The sequence below is a fragment of the Cladophialophora psammophila genome, assembly GCF_000585535.1.
Source record: "Cladophialophora psammophila CBS 110553 chromosome Unknown aczJe-supercont1.3, whole genome shotgun sequence".
Taxonomy (NCBI): Eukaryota; Fungi; Ascomycota; class Eurotiomycetes; order Chaetothyriales; family Herpotrichiellaceae; genus Cladophialophora; species Cladophialophora psammophila.
Window position 1 is genome coordinate 910,870 of NW_006912924.1, and position 20,883 is coordinate 931,752.

Below are 20,883 nucleotides of genomic sequence, written 5' to 3' on the forward strand. Positions count from 1 at the left end.
GCTTTCCTTCGAATCGTGACCGGCGTCTCTGACCTGGCTGACGAGTACTCATCCTACCCCTTGTTGATTGTGCGTATTAAAGAAAGAATGAGGCTAGGTTTTGACCATATTGTTCCTAGAGAAAATTGAAAAGTAGTTAGCGGCGGAGCTGAGGATTGGCCACTGGCTGCAACGGCGCGCCACGGGAACGATGATGCTATGCCCGAATTTTAAACGATGCGAGATTGCAGCAGCAGGACGACATTATCCAAATATACTGAGCCACCAGGGTAGAAAAGTGGTCGCAAGTCGAAAAGGCGTCAATGGTGGAATCGGTAGGTCTGCCGCAATGTTGGATCCTTTCATCGGTACTGCACGGGGTGGAGAGGTTCAGGAGTCAGGATGAAGGGTGAGTGTAGAGGTGAGCGAGGTGTTTTTAGAATTGAAAATAGGCACGGCCAAACACGGCCTGGCAAGGCTGAATGAGTGGCACGTGCACCCACGTGTCATCTTTATGTGCCGAGTGCCAAGGGCAACATGCCCTTCGCCCTGAGCAACAGCTATGTATCTCGTTTATGGACATGGAGAGATCAAATCGCCGCTCCATTTCCATTTGCGACTCTCGCATCACAGTCTATAGCACAGGCTAGAGCCAAGCCACTTTGAAATGAGGACCGAGTCCTCTTTCAAATCACCCTGTCTCACCCTTGCAACCGCGAGGCCATTGCTCAGCCTGATCTCGCGTCTGACACAAAGCGCCTTTCAGACCTGTCGCTAAAACGATCATAGACGATTGGTTAAAGGCTTTTGTCCCGTGTCTAGCTCCATTGATCCATTCGTGTATCGAGGGTGATGAATAGGCAACCAGGACATGCGCTTCGTCATTCATTGGAGGCCGTCGAGAGCATCTATGGTGTCAATGCGACTGACTTGCTCCTATGCCCTTTGGCGGAGATTCAAGACACGGATCTGAGACTATGGCAATTGCGACTATCGTGTACGCCACTTCTGACAGGCGTACACCATCCGACATACCATTTTGAGAAACTCGATGGGCAGCTCTCGCTTCTTTTGCCACATTCCGATGGCCTTGTCAAGGGGTCCTCGCGCCCAGTCGGCACTATTCTGTCCGATATATGTTCCAAGTCGGAAAATTTGCTCTCGCGCCTGCCGCAAGTCCCCCAGCGTAGTTTCTCGCTTCCTCTGAATAGCGGGTTGATGCGGAAGCAAGGCACTACCCTGTGGGATGGTATCAAGAATGGTAGATGGGCAGCGAAGTATATTGTGCCAGAAGCGCAATCCCACTTCCGGACACAAAGCTCAGAAGATGCTGAATCGGCTCTCAAACTAGTCACCACGTTGCAAGATTTCGCCTGGGACAATCTGTACGTGACTACACGTATTGACACCAATTCCTTAACTCTGGCAGCTGTTTTCGCAAATCAAGGCTCCCTCCCTGATCTGCGTCTGGCCCAGAATTCGCTCAAATATGTCAATCTGCTCTCCGAACTGTTTGACGAATATCAGAGCATGTGCGACGCCGCATCTTTCGGGATCCGAGCACCGTTTGAGGATGACTCGGACGAAGGCCGTGCATTGAAGGACGCCTTGTTTCCTCAGGGACGCGACGATCATGAACAGGGAATGGCGATCGTTAAGGTTTTTCTCTGGTCGGCTTGGCAGCGCTCTGTAATGCTTCATTTCTATTATGTGATTGGAGTTCAACTCGCCCATGGGTATTCATCTACCTGGAACACTCTCCTGGCTGTTCGAGGCCTCCATGAACTGGAGAATCTCTCCCGAGATGCATATCGCGGCAAGTGCACCGACTACCTGTGCAACTGGGCTTTTGAACTTCTAAGAACAAGTCGCACATCTGTTGGGCTTGATTTTCGCCGGATGATTTCCAGGTTCGATGCTCACTTCGGCGGACGGCATGGAAGGTGCATCAAGGACTCGATTCAAGCCTGTGAAGGTAGTCAGCCAGAGACTTGCCAGAGGTTTACTGCTGCAGAAGCCGCCGTGCAATCAGCACATTCATCTGACTGCAACAAGCGATGCTCGAGAATTATCTGGAACGCCTCTTCGTACCACGAGTGTCGGAAGCCCGCGGCTATTAGGGCAGTCAAGGACTCGGCATCCTTGGGCTACTCTCCTGTTTCTTCCCAGACGCTTGCAATTTCTCACGTCTGGAGCCATGGACAAGGCGGTCGTCCCGAGACTGGTATCAACACCTGTCTACACCGACGGTATTGCCGTTTGGCCTGTCAATTTGGGTGTGATACGTATTGGATTGACGCCGCATGTATTCCAAGTGAGACCACTCTACGACGGCAGGCCATCAACAGCATCAACGATATCTTCGCCGCGGCAAAGGTAACCCTGGTTATTGACATGGATGTCCAATCCGTCGACGTGACACTACCAAACCCTAGCATTGCAGAAATTGAGACCCTTGTCGCTACGCTATTGGTGAGTGATTGGACTGTCCGTGGCTGGACACTGCTTGAAGGCATCCGTGGCAGTGGTGCGATCTGGCTGCTTTGCAAGGACGACGGAGTCCTCAACCTTCGTCAAGCTCTCGTCATCTTACACGAGCGCGGTGCGGTCGACATTGCTGTTCTGCTGGGGAGCGCGCAACATCTGATCCCTCACTCAAATCCGGCGTCTAGGAAGACCGTCGAAGAAGCAGGTTATCTCCTCAGTCAACGCCACACATCCTGGCCTGAAGATGTTATCATTTGTTGGACTTTGCTAATCAAAGCGCGTGTGAGAAGACAGGCTGCTGATCTCTGGAAGAATGAGAAGCGAGTCAGAAGTGGATATATCTTGTCGAGCGCTCCACGTGTCGGCATGATCCAAGGTTTCAGTTGGGCACCCCAAACGCCGTACATTCGACCAGTCAGGAGATCTGTTAGGCTTGAAGACGGGAGGAGGCAAGAATACACAGTGAGATTTCCGTCATATGATGGAGAGGGTAGCCTGTTTGTCGATATCACAGAGGAGGGATTGCGCGGAAAATGGCGCGTTGTGAAGGTTGATCGCTCACTACTAGAAAATAATAGGGAGTTGTGCTGCGAGCTGACGCTCACCCCGGAGGCATGGGAGGATGACGAGATGGATCTTGAAAACGCTGAATTGATATATGCTCATCCGGACGACGCACTGGCTTGGCTTACAATCGAAGAGTTACTTGACCAGGGAGCCCAGGTAAGGCTTCTCAGAGCAGCGGCTGAAGATGGCGTGTCTCCGGCCGTCGGCAGCAGCCAGCGAGGGGGAAATTTTGGACTGGTTGCGGCGATTTGTGCCAGCTTCAACCGAGGGTTATCGTGGGAATGGAAGGGGGTATACTCCTGGCAAGAGAGTGAGAATTATCAAGGATGGGAAGTCGACGAGATGTTGATCATTTAGATGCTAATCTCTTTCCTTGTGCAAATTGGAAACCGCTCAGGCCGACGGCAAGGTTGAGATATGAACCGCCCTATTCTTCATAGCATGTAGAGTGGAATGTCCTCGCCTAGAACAAATGAAGTGAAAAGCAGAATGGCCAACGCCGTAAAGCCTGCGGGCTGGATGAATCTTCCGTGTCTGAAGGGGGGGGAAAAAAGGGGGAAATGGGCACAAGAGTGACGAGGCTGCGGAGCCCGGTTGATTTTCGGCAAAACTCGATCCCGTCTGGGCAACTTTTTCCTCGCCGCAGTCTATCAATCGAACATGCACCATCCTCGACTGTCTGACTATTGTGTAGTTGGACACCCGTGACTTTCCCTATGCGCGGCATCTGCCAGCTGTCTCGAAGATGGCACCAACAATTCTGTCTGTCTCCGAGCTTCGCGGGACATCAGCTCTGCCTGCAACATCTCCAACCGGTCCGCCAGTATCGCCAAACTGCTCGATCGCGCCCTCTTCCTCCTCACAGACCGGCCACCGCGCCTCTGGGACGGCCAGATATTCATGAGTTTGAACAGCAAGGCGAGGATGCGTCCACAAGACTTCCGGTCCGCGACCTTCTGGATGATGAAACGCATGCCCTGAAGGCAGAGCTGAATAAATTGGATCGCGAGCTCGCGGTCATGCGAGAAGGACCCTTCGGACCCAACAGCGAGTTCATGCGATCATTTTCTGTCGATGAGAGGGAGGAACTACTGAAAGCACTCGAAGAAGAGGGTGTCATGCCTCCCGAAGATCTGGATCTGATATCCGATGAAGATCTGGATGAGTTGGCAAAAGAGGAGGAGGGTAAGAAACAAGCCACGACGCCCAAGTCAGCCCTGAAGGTCACCCTTAGCATCCCCATAAGAGATAAGATCTATGTCAAGCGATTTAACGCGGCATTGGAATCCGCTCAACAGAAAGACGACGAGAAGGCCTATTTTGCATTGTGGAAGTGGTATCTACGTTGCCAACAACACGTTCTGAACTTTACCATGATACTGCCCGAGGATGTCTGGCATTTCCTCTGGAAGTCGCAGAGCACTGCTTATTACAGGCCCCGACACCTTCAGATGTTGGGCAAGGATATGATCAAAGCAGATGTGCCGCTCGAGGACAAAGAGTGGATTGAATATATCGATGCCCTGCAGGCTACGGGAAATATTGCCGCTGCGATCGAAGCATGGGAATCACAGAGGCCTCGGTTAGGTCTTGAAGACAATCTTGCTGAAATGTTCTGGGTCACCGGTGTCCGGCTTTATGTGCAACTTGGAAAGCCGCAGAAGGCGCAGCGGTTAGCATTCGAATGCTACGACCACACTACCATGATTGACCCAGAAGTTCTTGTCATGGTAATTGCTGCATGGGCCAAAAGTCAAAGCCCTTCTGCTGCGTCCAAGACATGGTTCTGCTACCTAGAGCTGCGCAAGAGGCTGGAGGGCAGGGAAGACCAGAAGACGACTTTGGATGTTTTGGGCCGAGTCAGTAGCGCCTTACTCGACGCCGGTCGTGTTGAACTTGCTCTTGCGGTCTTCAAAGATATGTTCATGCTTACAGCCAAGTCGCCGACCGACTCTCTAAGAGTCTTTAGAGAGCTCAGCAAGGAGGTAAGCCACCCTGAATCACCGACTGAGGACCTCGTCAATCAGATCGGGCTTTCTTCACTGGCCATATTTCCCCGGAGCTTTCACAACAAATATCTTTTCGCTGCTTGGATCAAGTGGCTCCTTGGTGAGGGGAGGACGGACGAGGCTGCTCTGGTGGTTGACCTCATGTATGAACGTGGGATCAGACCCGATGCTGGGCCTCTGAACGGCCTTGTAGCGGCTTGGTTTCGTCAAGGTTCGCCAACTGCCCGCCAAAAGGCCGAAGAGACTGCATGGGCCATGATACAATCCCGAATTGAACTGGTCCAAAAGCGGCTTTTAGAGACAAACGACACCACTGTAGATATCGCCTCCCAGATTGAGCCCCGACGGCCACCTTTTTTCCTCAAACGGGGTGCGCCAGCTGCAACCATTGAGACCTTTTCCATCTTGCTACAACACTACACTCGCCGATCAGATTTGGCAAATGCCAGTCATCTTACCGACGTCATGACCGGTTCGGCTCAGATCAAACCGAACTCATTCATAATGAACCATTGGCTTTATGCTTCACTTCGATCTGGCCAGATCGCAGATGTCTGGAGGAAATACTCGACATTGAGGCAATCCATCTCCCCTGACCTCGAGACGTTTGCGGCCCTTTGGGACACGGCCAAGAACTGTTATGCATTTCCTCACCGTCACCAAGGAGAGTTTCCCCCTGCGCGAATGCTCTTCGCGGAGATGCAAGAATGGTTTGGCGGACTCGACCTCAAGAAGAAATCGGCCGCCAAAGTTGACTTCTCTTCTGAACTGTACGAACAGATTATCCGCTGTTTCTGCCTCTCCTCTGACCCGCAAGGCACCCTCTGCGCGCTTCATGGTCTCCGCGGGTCTTTCGACATGTTGCCCCACGAGGAAGTCAGCCGGTTGATCATTATGCAGGTAGCTCGCTCCTTCGCATCCGACTTTGCACCACTCTCGGCCCGCGCTCGCGGCTTGCGGATGAAGAAGAACCTACAGTATCAAAGCGCGGTGAAGACCCTCACGGAGATTGTAGTCGCAATCAGCGATAAAATGGTGCAAGAGAGGGACGTCGACCCCGAGGCGGTGGAGCAGATTGAAAGCCAACCTGCAAGGGAACTTCGACTCGACGTGTTATCTGCGTTTCTGTGCCTCGTGATCGAGAAGAGAGCGAAAGGCGTGGCTGCGGCAGACGTGGCACAGGAGGTCCTTCGCGTTGCGGAGCAGATGAAGATGTCGTCAATCCCTCCCGAGGCGCTGGTGCGGCGTGATTGGAGCGACATTGAAGTTTCATTGTAACGACAACTTCAATATGATCGATCATTCTGCGCACGCTGGAGGAGTGAGTCGTGGGCTATAGAGAAAAGGGATGGTGCAATCAGATGATCTCCCATTGGATATACGCCGTTGTCCTGTTGAGACTGGTATTCATAAACTGTATCATAGCGCGTGTAGAGAACATGAGCCCAACTCCACCTGAATTCTTCCCCCTTCCCAACTCCCCAACGAACTAAAAAAGTAAAATAAAAAGAAAGGGTTCCTCTATGAGGGCCGAATGCGGAAAATGCTGGATTTCTTTCATGCTAGTGTCTGTTTCAGAGACTCCAACCCTGCCAAAAGGCCAGGAAAAGGGACGGGGACAGGAACGGGGGAATCAATATCGTACATGAAATGCCTGGGCTTAGATTTTCATTTCTTCCCTTTCTTCTTCTTGTGTTTGCCGCCACCACCACCTCCGCCGCCTGCTCCGCCGGTCGAGATCTCGGCGGCGGGCGGCTCGACTATGACACCGTCTTCATCGCTGCTTGCCGTAGCGGCTTTAGCGGTCATCTTTTCTGCAGTGGCCTGCCCAGAGGGGGCAGAAGAAGCAGAGGAAGTAGCAGGATTAGCTGCAGCAGCGGGCTTTTCAACAGCTGCCGCATCTGCCGCGACCTCACCGCCCATCAACTCCAGCCTGGCCGTCTCCCTCTGCTTCTCCCACCGCTCCTTCTCCTCCGGCAGCGTCTTCTTGATGGCGTCCAACTTGTCCCTCAAAATCTGGTTCTGCACCATCTCGTTGGCGCTCTGGAAGATGTGATGTCCCCACGTGCCCGGCGTGCCGTTCGGACCCCCGGATCCACTCAGGGCGTTTGCTTCGGCGACCACGTCCTTGATTTCGAGTTCGAGCTCCTGCTCCGCGCGCTGCAGTCGCTGGAATATTTCGTCACCCACCACGCCTCGCTGCAACAGCGCCGCCAACGCGGGCTTCCGCACCCGGACTTCCATTATTCGTCGAATGTCGTCGCACGCTCGAGCCAGGAGCGCGGCGCGCAGTACCGAATCAGGCACTTTTGTATTTCCATCGTCCTGCAGATGTAATAGGGAGAGGTAAATGTTGCGGGTCGTGTGAGCGGGGAAGTAGGGCGCGAGGCGCAGTTTCTTCTTGACTTGCCTTTGGCGGTAGAGGTGGGAGAAGGTGGCCATGCTGCCGATCAGGATGGAGAGGTAGGCGATAGGGATGAGGAGGGAGAGCGAGAGGAATCGCATCTTGGCTCCAATGTCGCGGGTTGGGCGCGGTGTACGCGAGTTTGAGCGGAGCTGGAAATCGAGGGCGGGCGCACTGGGATCCCCTTATATTGCGCTCATGAACGAAAGGTTGGCGAGTCTTTCTTCGCCTGGCAGGCCTCACAAGGTTCAGTTACCCGGTCGAGCGGAGGCAGAAGATGGTTTTAAGGGACTGCCGCGAGCTGGACGTAATCGATATTGGCAGTGTTCGAGGTTCGAGTTGGTAGAACACGCAGGTCATCTGCGAAGAGGACACTCGTGCAACTTGAAAACTAATTAGTTGGGCGAGGGACCCTTTTGGACCCTTATCGATAACGGGCGGACAATCTTGGCAAGTTTGTTCCATTGGACGAGTGCCACCCCTGAACACTCAGCCTCAGCCTCAGCCTTGATGGATGAGATGTCCAAAATCTCAATACGAAAATTCGATGCATAGACGAAATTATTTCAAGCTCTCTATTTCTTCAGCTCCTGCTCCCGTGTCGCCTTCTGAACTAGAGCCTGTGCACGACACTTGATATTGTCATAGGTCTCGTCACCCCTCGACCCAAACTTGACGATGTCGGAATGATCCTTATTTGGGGTTATCGCATCTTCATTCTCCTCGAAAAGTCCCAGAATGGCAGAAGTAAGCTAGATTGCCATTATAGGATTACCATCGCGGCGAACCTCCCTGACTAGGGTCCCTGTTAGTCTCCCAACGATCCAATTTTTCCAAAGAGCAATCGATGCTGAGAACGTACCTTCCTTGGGACAGTCTCTGTCTTTCGCGTCTCGATGAAAGTGTAAACTTGCTTCCCTTTGATCATGTCTAGAAAGGTGCGAGCTCATTGCGGAAATCGCCATCTCTGCCGCGTGCGCGATACAACAAGTTTCTAGTGCCTGGTGCCGGTTAAATGTAATTCGCGACGTTCAAATGATTAGAGATAAACCCTCGCAAGCACCAGGCATCCGTTGCTGAGAGAGAGAAAATGATAGGACTTTTATATCTTAACTTATTAGTTTAGTAACGGAAGAACAGTCGCCCTACCTACCTCTAGCGCAATTTTGATATTATATATCGTTACGTTGAGTCTCTCTGTCTGACGAAAGGGTTGGTGTCGCGAATGCGTCTTCTCATCAAAGATATTGGACTTGTAACCATAGATGGAAATACGGTAGTTGAGTATACTTGCGGGTAGAGAGTCCTTGAGCTATATTCGCGGTTTTGAAGACTTGCTGAGCTAACTTCCGAGCAGATGGTCTTGAGGGGTGTGGGTAGTAATAATGCTATAGATCGGGATTAACTTTGGTCTATGAGAGATGATCCAGTTTGATTACTTTCTTAGTAACGATGTTTTCTTCGGATCGAGGCTCGTATAACTGTGCTGCCCCAATGAACTTGATGTCGACGTCCATTGACGACTCATCATCATCATCATCATCATCATCATCATCATCACTGTCGCCAGATCAAACCTAGCGATCACTGCTCTGCATCACAGCTTGGAATCGTCCGGGGACTGGATCACGGAAGATGACCAACGCTGTTCTTGTCTTGCCGGTCTTGGAAAAGAGAGCTTTTGATTCCCGAGCGAGTGGTGTCTTTGATAGTGAATTTGGCGGTGGTCCTGTTAACACCCCCAGTAACCTTTTTTTTTTTTTTTTTTTTCATATGATATCAGTGATAACTTTGGAGATCGGGATCTGCTCTGCAGTGTCACATTGCGAACCCAGAATACGGCCACTCTGTCTGATTTTAAATGCCTGTCCACCCAGTTACCCGGGGACACTTTACGTGTTGTATGACTTCCACACACTCAGCAGGTGGTTCACTGGATGCTGGACGTTGCCATGGTTCCTATAATCCACCACGTAGTGCGTGTTCCGTCAAGCTTATTCGTTGGGCAATGGAGTGTCACTCCTAGTATTATAGGTGCAAGGCGGTATGCGATCGTAGCTGGACCCCGATTGTCGACGCTTCTTGCCCACTGAAATCAGTGGCAGCGCTTCCTCGATTTGGCTCACGATTTGCTGATATATGACCCTCGGCAAATTCTGTGTGGTTGTTGCACGTATGGACCTGTCTACCTTGAAACTGACTCGATTAGTCGGAAACAACTCGGGGTTATAGTAAACAGATATTCTTGCAGCATGGTAATCCCAGTAATCGGCATCAGCTCTCTCTCTATGGTGTCAGGAAAATTGGTTCGTAGAACGCGAGCCGCATAGACGAATTCCACATGCACTCTAACCTTTGGCTGCCGCCAATGCTAATGCAGCTTGTTCTCTGCGTTGAGTGTTCAGACGTCTTCGCTCAATCAGTAGGTCAATCTTCCGGCTCCATATCAAAAGGAACTTGTAAGTCGAATGGCTGTGGCGATCAAGATGGCCCCGTCACGCCCTCAATCGTTCCAACTCAATCTCAAGTCTTTCGATCATTAGGTCAAGCATTTTGAATGCTGTCGTTGATAGCATCTAGATGAGTTTGACTTGTTGCCATCGCATCTGAAGCATGGCGCAGCTTTTGTGTGATCGATGGACTTAAGTCAGGCGAGCCCAAAACGAGGCTCGCATTTTGGTCGGGCAAGAACCATGACTCGGGTGTATGATTCTTGGAAGGACAGTGAGTGCGTGTTGGAGCAAATTGATTGACTTCGGCCGTTACATCTTCGTTGATGTAGAGAGACCGGTCGATCTCATCTCTAGCTGTCACAACAGTCTCTGTTACATGCGAGCAGGCTGAAGCCGAGAAGGTGGGTTTGGCACATGGCTCGAAATTTATTTGAATTTTGATCATATTCTAAGTGTCGTCTCAGGCTGGTAGAAGAAGATACCTCAACATAAGTCGCGAAAGATGGAGGAGATCAGAGCACAGGGATTTGGACTGCAGGAGAGAAAGAGGAAGGCAGTGGTGGTTTAAAAAGGGGCTTCTGTTAATGTGGTGCCGAGCAATCTACCCAATGGCAGTTTGCGTAGCTGTTCTGACACAGCGAAAAGGGTTAGTTCCTGGCTCTGATATCCGAAAGAGGTAAAGCGAGTGACTATACAGCTTGCGGGACGTTGGGCAAGATGGCTTGATGGGTCAACTACCTAGATGTTTAACCTATCATTTCGCTTTAATCGAAGACACTTCTTTTGTTCTCAATGTTCGGATCATTCATAACGCCATAGGGATATCTGGAGAATGTGGTAATCACTCCGAATGCGAAAATATTCTAACACTGATAGAGTACTCTAGGCCAAATACACCACTTGTAGGTATTTCCATCCAATATACCGAGCACTCCACCCACAGCCAGACGCTTGGTCCGGAGTAGATGGAGGGCCCAACTTTCGAGAACCCAGGGTGCCCGTTCTTGGGACGCCTATGGTGCCTGCGGTGGAAGGGCGAACCGAACTCGACAAGTCCATGAGAGTAGCTTACAGCAAGGCTCCCATGGTACAGTAACAGGCATTCGTCAATTTCTGTTGATAACAATACCTTCGATCCCCCAGAGCGTTGGCACGTGATAAGGGCCAATGTATTCGGATCCCTGACCACCATCAGCGCCCTGCCCAGCTTGTTGCTGCCCCACATGCTCATGTTCGCGATGGCGTTGCTCCTGTCGAAGCCGATGCCCCAGTTGCTGTCGGCCGGACTCGCCTCCACGAGCACCCTCTTGCCCGTGCTCATCAACACGTTCTTGACCACCTCGTTTTGCGTAAACTTGCAGAGGTATCCGGTCACGACGATGTCCATGCACACCTTCCTCCACACGGCCTCGTCGAAGCCCCTGATCATCCTTCCCATCCTCATGTGCTCCGCGGGGTACGCCTCGAAGCTGTTTAGAATCCTGTCGGCGATCTCCATGTTGTTGAAGACGACGGCCTTGTAGTGCATCACGAACTGCTCCATGTTCGCGAACCTCTTTTCGTCGAACACGAAGGGCGTGTGGTACCACTGGCTTAGCTCCCCGTAGCTCTCCGTCGTCCTCCAGAGAAAGACGTACGAGTTCACGTTGCTCTCGGGCTGCGTCTCCATGATCGTGTTCATGATGAGACTCGGCTTCATGTGCCCATCTCGTCGGTCAAGGCGCCGAAGGTGACCGAGATCGCGACCGTGGCGACCCGCAGGGCCGACCTGCCGGCCAGCTTCCTCATCACGTCCGGGAGGATGATCGTGATGCCGACCTCCCTCGTGCTCGGGTCCACGGACACGAACTGCCCCACGCTCGTCGTCACGCCCGTCTCCGTCATCCTCCCCATGAACCCCTCGTACTTCAGGTTGAGGCTGTTGAACACGGGCCCGAACGCGAACTTGGGCAGCCCGATGCGCGCGAAGTTGACTCCGATCCTGCGCCCGGTCTTGTTCCCCGGCCTCGTCCCCATCGTGAGCACGCTCGGGTCGACGCCGTCGAGCACGCACATGTCCAAGGTCCACTGCGGGAGCAGCCACGTGCCAGCCGATCCTGCCATCACGGCGTCCATTTAGTACTTGGCCTCCTGCCCGGTCTGGTCGTAGTTCGGCTCCCCGACTCCGATGACGTACTCGGTCGGGTCGATGCTCGATAGGTAGGTGTTCTCAGTGGGCCCCGCCCCGCCCGACTTCTCCACCTCGACGTAGTACTCGTCCGGGTCTACCTGCGCGCTCCTGCTGTTGAACACCTACGCGATCGGCCTCTCAGTCCCGACCACCTGCGCGATCATCTTCCTCTGCTCGGGGGTCCAGTCGGGCTCCGTCTGCGGGCCGCCGATGGTCCTGCCCATGAGCATGTACCCGCCCTCGTTCCCGAGCTTGAGCTTGGGGCTGATCATGCTCTTGGCCGCCCAGGTTCCCTCCTCCCCAGAGTTGAACATCTTCGTGCGCTCGGCCTGGGTGACCAACGTGGCCTCGCTGGCCCTCTTCCTCGCGGCCTCCAGCTTCTCCTTGCCCATGAGCGGCTTCGGGTCCCCGGTGCTCTCCTCGGTCTTCTTCGGGTCCGGCGCCTCGCTCGTCTCCTTGCTCATGTTCTTGGACGTGTCCGTGGTCTCGGTCGTGGGCGCGGGTGTCTCCGAGTTCGGGACCGGGCTCCCGCTCTTGGCCTTGTTGGTGGACATCATGCTATTCGTGGTGATGATCGTGTTCGTGGTCAGGCTGACGATCACAGTCTTGTTCAGGTGCTCTATGCACGCCGTACTCCCGATCATCTGCGTGGTGGTGGGCCTGAACATGGTTTTGATCCTGATCAAGTTCTAGATCCCCTTCGGCGACTCCCTCGTAATCTCCTTCAACTGCTCGAGCGTGATCGTCTCCCCGTTGCAGTTCTCCTTCACGTAGTCCATTCCGACCGGCGTCAGGGCCCACGTAGGCGAGGCAAGAAAACCAGGATGAGACAGGCCCTCGCACGGAGCTTCCCCTGCATTTTGGTATCCGCCCACGGTCGACTAGTGTCGTATGTGGTCGCTCCTTTTTTTCCACTTCAATTCGTACACCGATAGCTATCACGCTGTACGGGCTCCAGCACCCGCAATATTGACGTCTGGATGGAGTTCTTGCAGCACGGTCCGCAGGTTTTGCCCAATCAGTAGAGCCTGTTCGCATCAGTTGTCTTTGTCCGAGAGTAGGAGATAGTGCCACGGCCGAAGGGCGTCGTTCAGGTCCATGGTTCTCGAGGGTAAAGCCTATTCCGGGTGTGTCCGCGCGGTCCCTACCCCGTGTCTCATTCACGTCAACGCTTCTTCGACTATCTGACGCAGGGAGATCCACATCGTCCTGTGCTCATTCCTGGGGTGGAAACACTTGCTGAGTATGCATCGTCTCGGCATAGTCACTAGTACGAGGGCGGGGGTGTAAAGCTCTCAGAGTTCGAGTGGTCATATTCACTCGTTTTTGATGGAGCCAATATGACATTCGACTGAAATGGTCCGGAGCAGATGGAGGGAGCGAGGAGATGATTAAGGAGCAACCACGAGGCCCACATATAGTGAAGAATCTGCTGGACGAAAGGTTTGTGATAACTAGATCACCGATCTTCGCCCCACGTTGTTGGAGTTGACTTCATGCTCTTATGCTCCAATTGGCCAGGGACGAGCGGAGGAGCTGGATTCTGGCGTGCTTAGGACAGGTATGCGGATGGCGATCCAACCTCCCTTGGCTCGCTCGCTGGAATGTTGCGAGTTGCTGGTTCTCGACTGGGGTGGTCGTGAATGCGGTATTGTCGGATTGGCGCTCAACCCACGCATAGTCCACCACTACCTGGCTACTTGTGATCAATTCGTTGGTGGGCGATAGGACAGAGTAGACAACGATGGCATGGTATGGGACTGGCGCGTGGGGCCTGTCTTCTTGATTGACTCGAAATGAACTGCGGTGAAGCAAGGTGCATTGGGCGTCGTCTATGACTGTTAATGGCTGGGACATTCCAGGGCAGGGTTTGAATTGACGGTCCAATCACTGCTTTCACTCTCTCTTGGGGCCGTAAATCTTTCTTTGTTTTTCGTCGTTTCCTCGCTGGGCTAGTTATTTTGATCCCTATCGCGGGCTCCTATTCCGCAGGGGGTGGGTGGGCGTATAAGTTTATTTAGGAATGTGTTTTCGTAGAGAATAACTAGTCCGTCGCCGCAAAATTCATTGTGCTCGGCTGTCCAGGCACGTGAAGTCAACAAGTTCAGCTTCTTACAAGCCACAAAGGGGACTCAGGCACCTCTCCGTTCCCGTCTGATAAGGTTGTAATACGGTGGATGCAAGTGACATTTGTATGGCCTCTCGTGCTTGTCCATGTACTTTCTCCAAGCCTTGACCTTTGTGAACGTTTGATAAAAGTGGCTCGTAGGGAGGGAGAAGATTGATAGAGAGCCACATGTTGTAGGCCGGATGCTGGCGACCCTTAACTACTGGTTTTCTCGCCAGCAAACGCCGTACAGGCAGAGACTGGATATTGTCTGACTTTAATGCAGAGGAGCCTCGGGCCTTGGGAGGAGGCTCCTTAGTCGGACCTCCCCCAGAGCTTGTTAACCAGACATCATCTAACTTTAATTGTAGAGGAGCCTCAGGTATAGGCGCACTCTGTGAGGGGACGCGCCTAGTAGTCGCGCTTGTGCTCAAAGAGCGGGGCTAAGCTGCTCGATCTCTTCCTTCTCAAATTGATTGACTCCTAGCTCCAATGGTTTGGATTGGCTGCGAGTCTTCCTTGGTGTTCTCCGTTCGTGATGCGTAACACAAGCGGGAGACCCGGCACGCACAGCGCGGAAGTCGGCACGTAGGCTGTGAGGAAAACACGGATGTCGAGTCTTCCAAGCCCTCTGAAACTGGTTTCGAGATTCGCGATCAGCATCACCCCTGGCATGATGTGTAAGGTTATCCTTAGTGTTCTTTCGTCTGTGGGATTGCTGTTGCACCTGGGGAAACCAGCGTCCTAGCACCATCCTTTAGTGCGGTGTCTTCGTTAGCAAAGTCATCCGATCTATATTCATCGGACTCACGGCCAGTTCTGGCCCATAGGTCTCAACTCCTATGACGTGGCTCTTGAATAGCATCGTTCTCTGCCCGCTGCTCGGGGTCCCAACTGCCCGCGGCTTGGAGACGGGTGTGAAAAGGCGGTTTGGCATTTCGTGTTGTTCTGCCTTGTTGTGTCGGGTCTAGGAAGAGGACTAAACCAGCAATCTCCGTCAGGTAAAGACCAAAGCCATGCTATCAGGAGAGAGCACGTCGCATACGCTGCGAGACAGTGTGCCACCAGCCCTCACAATAGGGGGGACTCTTTCCGCGACAATATCTGGGATGTCTAAGGGCCCGGGTCATATTTGTTGTCCTCGGCCACCGGACACAACCCCATGTTACTCAGTAGATCATTTTCGGAGAGGCGCCCGCATACCTCGTAGTGGTCGTCGGCAATCGGCTCGACGGCGATGTGCTCTCCCGCGAGAACATGGTCGAAGATTTCCAGTCGAACATCTTTGGGAGAATTGGAAAAGGTTTTGGGCTCTTGAGTGTTTGGCATGTTTGAAAGAAGATGTGCGAGGTCCCAGTGAAATGTCTTGTGCGTCCCAGATGAATTCCTCGCTCAAGGTCGCAGCCTAGGATCTCCTGGATTTCCTTCCGGCCCAGTATATCTTTCCAGTAGTATCACTCCCAAGGGCACAACGAAACATCTCGGGATTATCGTTGTTTAGAGAGAGGTAAATGTCCGATAATATGTTGAAAGGATTGGTCATGTCAAGGGATATGAAGCATGAGAGGCCTCTGTGGTTGTCGTTGGGGAGTCAGCGCTGGCATCAATAGAGCATACATTTGAGTTTGGATACAATATCGTAGTGCGACGTATAGTCTCCAGCACCTTTTTAGACTCTGGTATAATCACCCCGAGACCAGCCTTGAGGTAGAAATGGAATATATATACAGGAGAGTCACGCGTTTGATAAAAGCAGGTTTCGCGTTGCGGCATCCGCGCGAGTTGGGTAAGTTTAGCGCGGCATTTGGAAAAATACCGCCAGGTGGCCATCTTGATCCTCTTTACTCAGGTGGACACTCAAGTCAGGGCAGTGGACGTGTTGGTCGATTGCTGAGCATTGCCTGGGGAGAAGCACGGCAGATGTGTCGAGGGCATACTGCACAAACATGCAAGCAGCAGTACTGTAAGTCCTGAGATCTTATACAGAGGCTTTCGGACGAGGATAATCTTATAGCTGTCGATGTCGCCGTCCACATAGCTGTCCATACCGAATCCTTCGTATTCGAGGCGCACTGTTGGTGTCTCGCAACTCTGACAACCCGGCTCCACGTATGGAGAAATTTTGTAATCATGGAAAGGTCGTCCACAATCTCTCTCTAGGGGAAGTCGAACCCTGTAGTGTAAGAATGCAACACCCTCATCACCACCGCTACCTCTGATGTCGCCTCCTACTGCTGTAGAGATGACGAAAAGCTCATTCATCTCGCCACTGCTTGAGACGTCGGGTTGCTTGCAGCTCCCGCGTTGCTGGGCGTCGGTTTCTGGGTATCGTCTGCTACAGAAATGTCGTTTGTCTTGGGGTAAGGATTTGGCTCGCTCACCCCGCGCTTGCTGATTATAGTCAAGACACCCTCTGTCTGAAGGAAAGGACAACTGCCACCAGACTTAGAGGCCGGGAGGCTGTAGTTGTAGTGCTCTCCATCATCCATACAATCCCAAGAAGGCTTTTGCTCGTCGCACCTGGCTTTTCTGGTCCCATAGTAATCGCATGCAAGCTGCGCTCGATGCGACTTCTGGCGCGGGTCCTGCAAGTGCCATCGAAGGGGTTGCTGAAAGGTGCCCTTACCATTGAAAGGGACCGATGCTAACTGTTTAGGTTGTCCATCGAAGCAATCCTGAGGATGCAGGAGTTCTAGCGTGATTGTCGAAGTCATCTTGATAGTTGATTGAAGTTCCTTTGGTCAGTCCAGGCGCGTACAGAGCAGCTATGCTGCGAGCTCCTGCTATGAAGGCTGATGACCGTCCTACTGCGTGGAAATAGCAGTGACGAGCGCACTTGGTCTCGGTAGCCCTCGTATATCGGTAGCTATCTTTGGGTATACACACACACATATATATATATATATATATAGGTTGGGATCGCGCTTGAGAAGTTCAGGAGCTGCTGGAGCAATGACCCACACAGACCGAGTATATGAGGTTATCTCCTTGACAGTGTATATTAGGCCCTCTTTTGTGGAGATCATCTGAGTGAGCTGTGGATTTCAAGGCATCCATACGATGGATAAGCTGGAGTAGCGGTAGAAGAGGTTATATCGTTCGACTTGGAAAGAGGGACGGGTTGCCTGTGCTGCAGCTCAAGTTATTGATTGCAGAGAGCGTCAACTGTGTCGCGTAGCTCCAAGGTGAGATTTAGACTGATGACCGTCTGGTATTGAGGGGACTTCAAGCAAAACGTGTTATCACAAACGCAGGATTCGCTCTCTGAGAGTCAATGGTCGCCATAGTTGTCGATCATTTTGAGGGAGCAGCCGGCAGGGTTGACGCTCAGAGAGATCTTGGCTTCCTCCTGAGTTGCATCTGCTCGAGAAGGAGTTCTCAAGGAGGAACTCAGGAGTACTAGCACCCCACGCCACGAGAAGGCGCCTCTCCTGCGAAGGATGTTGGTGTGATGCGGTGTTGACAGAACGGTTTGACCAGTCGACGCGCCGCAGACTCGAGGAATGGGAGGTTGTGGTGGGTTGTGTAGGGAAATCCGTTTGGGCATAGTTCCTCGCCAGGCGCGCTGTCGCTTTTAACGGCTGCTTACTCGGATATACGCGGTATAGTGAGACCGCCTCAACGCGTCAAGCGATTAGGTGTTTGGTGGCACCGCTCTTAGACGCGCTCCCCCTTAGAGATCTGGGAAAGTAGGTAAAGCTGCGTACCTTGACTTGGACTGAACGTGGTTTCGTGGACTTTTGCCCCTTTGCGTCTGCGGCAACTCTGCTCGGTAAACACTGCGGCCCTCTCTTTTTTTTTTCTCTCGCACGTTCAGTGACTTTGCAATGTGGCACATGATTAGGATTGAGCATGTCGCTAAACCCTGGCTTTCATCCGCGAGCTAGAACCCTCCTCGTTCTCGCCATCCTGAGCGCGAAGTCTCAGAACCAGTTTGCTGTCACTACGTACGTAGCGGTGAGTACGCAAATTGCATGCTGACGGGGGTTGAGCCTTGGACCGAGTACCAGACCACTGGAAAAAGTCCACGGATGGCGGTTGTGGATGGTGCTCCTTCATCAACGATGCCAGTACGCCTGTGATTGTTGACGGAAACAAGCAGCAGAATGATGTCTATTCGATTACACTCGCCTTCATTGTCCGAGGACCAGATGTAACGCCAAAGCTGTGCCGCGGCCCGCCCCTGACCGTAGAAAGTGAGTGCGGCAATATTGAAAGACGGGTGGGTTCGAGTGTCGCCATACATTATTTCGCGGATGCGGGCGAGCCTGCAGCTTATTCGTGGTCGCACGGCCATCTCGAAACGACCTGCAGTCTTCGGTAGTGTATGAGCAGATCGCAACGTGGCATGCTAGTTGACAGCTTCACGCAAGGTGCGGGAGGGTCACTGACCATCCCTTACCGATCATATTGATCCAATTTACGCCGAGCCTGTGCCTTGTCCATCCTGATGGACATAAAAGGTCGATATGTCTGTCTCTCTTACTGTCGGAAGGAAGACTTCAAACAAGAGCCACTCCAATCAATGGAGCTGACATGAGGGAGACTTTCATATTCTCAACAACTGGTGTCTACCATCTGCCACATTTGCCTAATAAACACTCAGATGAGGGTGTGCATGGATTAACCCAAGAGATCCATATACATCTTAGCTATCAACGGCCTATTTTGCCCTCGACCATTTCCCATCTTGCTCTCCTCTGGTAACCACAGTCCGTATTGTAACAGAGCACTTCAAGGCATCGGCGTGCACGTGCAACAACGCACAGAGGCCTGTCCAGCAGATCGGGAATCGAGAACGCGTTTCTGGTTGATACTGACAAGACAACACCAACACCACCCAGAGGGGCAGCGGCTAGAGCTACGAACACCTAGCACAGCGGCAGCATCGAGGAACAGGACAGGACTAATAAAACACTCAAGAATAGGCTGACGGCGACGGCATCAAAACCATTCAATTCATGATACTCTGCTCAAACTGTAAAGAATGGCACACTGCCAGCACTGTAAACTGTTCCGCACCCCCCTCTCTGCCAGCCCATTTTGGTTTGACATGTGACTAGACAACTTTTCCTCCCTGCCACCGCTCTACCAGCCCAGCACAACCCATCACAGCACAGCCACTTTGCCTTGTTACAGTATGAGAAATATCATAAGCACGAAGGCAACGGTCTGCAAGCGGCTTCTCGCGTCATTTTTCCTCGAATCATTGAAAAAGATGGCGGGAGAGATGGTATGGTTTCCTTGGAAGCTTGCGATAAAGATGAAACTTTACTGTGTGAAAACCTTTTGGTTTCCATGCCCGCTCCATAACGTCGCAAGACAGATCCCGAATGAGGCGTTAGACAAGTTAAAGTTTAACTAACGTCTTACGGAGGCCGACAGGACCTAGGAACAAGTAGTGCGAATATACAACCTGAGTTAGCGCTTACCCCTTTACACGAGGTACTCCTTGATTAAAGCTTAAACTAAGTAGCTTCGTTATTATGAATGGCTATATCTTTGTCACTCTGCTGAGATTTCTATTCCAGGCCCTCGCAATGATCATACTTCTTACACGAGCGTACTAACTGCGTTGGAAGACCTCGGACTGGTGTGTAAGGACCGCTGCATTGTATATGTCTAACTCTCTTAGCCTACTTGTCCCGCGTCATATAGCTGTCAAATTTTCGCAGATACAATCCTACGAACAACTATGGGCATGTTTATAAGATGTTTGTTTCACCATAGCACACTACTTTACGCTGTCGCTCTTTGGCTTAACGCGTTCGCGGTGACTACTACGGCTCTGCCATCAAGCCTTCGAAGATATGGATCACGGGTTGAAACTATTGGAAGAGGCTCAACAGCATCAGTCTATTTGTGCGAAGCATCTGAAACTGAGATATTTGCAGTCAAAGTCTTTGATGCGTGGGATCCGAAAGAACACAGCACCCTCGAAGACTACCGGAAGGAGATCCTGCGACAGCACTCTATAACGAAGAGGGTTAGCGACCACGACAGCATTGTTCAGGTGTTCGATCTCAAAGAGAAAGATGAAATATGGTTTGAAGTAATGGAATATTACCCTCAGAGTGTCTTCGCCGCTGTTGCTCAAGGAAACTCATCTGAGGTTGAGTCAGAATGCTTGTTCAAACAGCTCATAGGCGCTGTAGCACATGTACATCAGCATGGATTCGCCCACAGAGACTTGAAACTCGAGAACCTTATGATGGATTCTCATGGCAAGCTGAAACTGCTGGACTTCGGTCGAGCCGTTCTGGCATACGACTTCCTCGAACAAAAAGTTCTGCTACATTATGGTATGTTCGTGAACTAATTTCTACGGTTGAGAGAACTGCTAAACTCCGGCAGATATTATCGGTTCAGATCCGTACATGGCCCCTGAGGGTTTTAGAAGCTTAAAATACGATCCGAGAATTGCAGACATATGGTCTCTCGCTATGGTCTATTACGCCATGACGTTGAGACAGCTACCATGGGAGAGACCTCATGTATCAGATGAGGATTCCAGAGTATTCGTAAGCTCGCAAACTTCATCCGTGAGTAGAGTGTCAATTCTGTGAATTTAGGCTGGTGTACTGAAGTCTACTGACCACTGAGTCAGACATTTTTCGACCGTCTTCCTTCAAAGGCGGTCGCCATTGTGTCTAAGATGTTGGATATAGACCCTCGAAAGCGAGCTTCGTTGAATGACATATATGCCG

General features: G+C 52.0%; 7 protein-coding genes across 7 annotated transcripts; 3 read left to right on the top strand and 4 right to left on the bottom strand.

Annotated features, from left to right (window-relative positions):
- Positions 1-1,197: 1,197 nt before the first annotated feature.
- A1O5_02514 (uncharacterized protein) lies at positions 1,198-3,390 on the top strand (the record flags this gene model as incomplete). Its single annotated transcript, XM_007743129.1, has 1 exon — positions 1,198-3,390. The coding sequence occupies one exon, from the start codon at positions 1,198-1,200 to the stop codon at positions 3,388-3,390; it is 2,193 nt and encodes a 730-aa protein (XP_007741319.1).
- Positions 3,391-3,749: 359 nt separating this feature from the next.
- A1O5_02515 (uncharacterized protein) lies at positions 3,750-6,320 on the top strand (the record flags this gene model as incomplete). The annotated part of the gene is made up of 1 exon (XM_007743130.1): positions 3,750-6,320. The coding sequence occupies one exon, from the start codon at positions 3,750-3,752 to the stop codon at positions 6,318-6,320; it is 2,571 nt and encodes an 856-aa protein (XP_007741320.1).
- Positions 6,321-6,710: 390 nt separating this feature from the next.
- Positions 6,711-7,547, bottom strand: A1O5_02516 (uncharacterized protein; the record flags this gene model as incomplete). Its single annotated transcript, XM_007743131.1, has 1 exon — positions 6,711-7,547. The coding sequence occupies one exon, from the start codon at positions 7,545-7,547 to the stop codon at positions 6,711-6,713; it is 837 nt and encodes a 278-aa protein (XP_007741321.1).
- A 3,116-nt stretch (positions 7,548-10,663) lies between these two features.
- On the bottom strand, positions 10,664-11,568 carry A1O5_02517 (uncharacterized protein; the record flags this gene model as incomplete). The annotated part of the gene is made up of 2 exons (XM_007743132.1): positions 10,664-10,762; positions 10,825-11,568. 2 exons carry the CDS (start codon positions 11,566-11,568, stop codon positions 10,664-10,666), a joined length of 843 nt encoding a protein of 280 aa, XP_007741322.1.
- A 26-nt stretch (positions 11,569-11,594) lies between these two features.
- Positions 11,595-12,002, bottom strand: A1O5_02518 (uncharacterized protein; the record flags this gene model as incomplete). The annotated part of the gene is made up of 1 exon (XM_007743133.1): positions 11,595-12,002. The coding sequence occupies one exon, from the start codon at positions 12,000-12,002 to the stop codon at positions 11,595-11,597; it is 408 nt and encodes a 135-aa protein (XP_007741323.1).
- A 189-nt stretch (positions 12,003-12,191) lies between these two features.
- A1O5_02519 (uncharacterized protein) lies at positions 12,192-12,737 on the bottom strand (the record flags this gene model as incomplete). The annotated part of the gene is made up of 1 exon (XM_007743134.1): positions 12,192-12,737. One exon carries the CDS (start codon positions 12,735-12,737, stop codon positions 12,192-12,194), a length of 546 nt encoding a protein of 181 aa, XP_007741324.1.
- Positions 12,738-19,871: 7,134 nt separating this feature from the next.
- Positions 19,872-20,742, top strand: A1O5_02520 (HAL protein kinase; the record flags this gene model as incomplete). The annotated part of the gene is made up of 2 exons (XM_007743135.1): positions 19,872-20,478; positions 20,531-20,742. The coding sequence occupies 2 exons, from the start codon at positions 19,872-19,874 to the stop codon at positions 20,740-20,742; spliced, it is 819 nt and encodes a 272-aa protein (XP_007741325.1).
- Between the last annotated feature and the right edge of the window lie 141 nt (positions 20,743-20,883).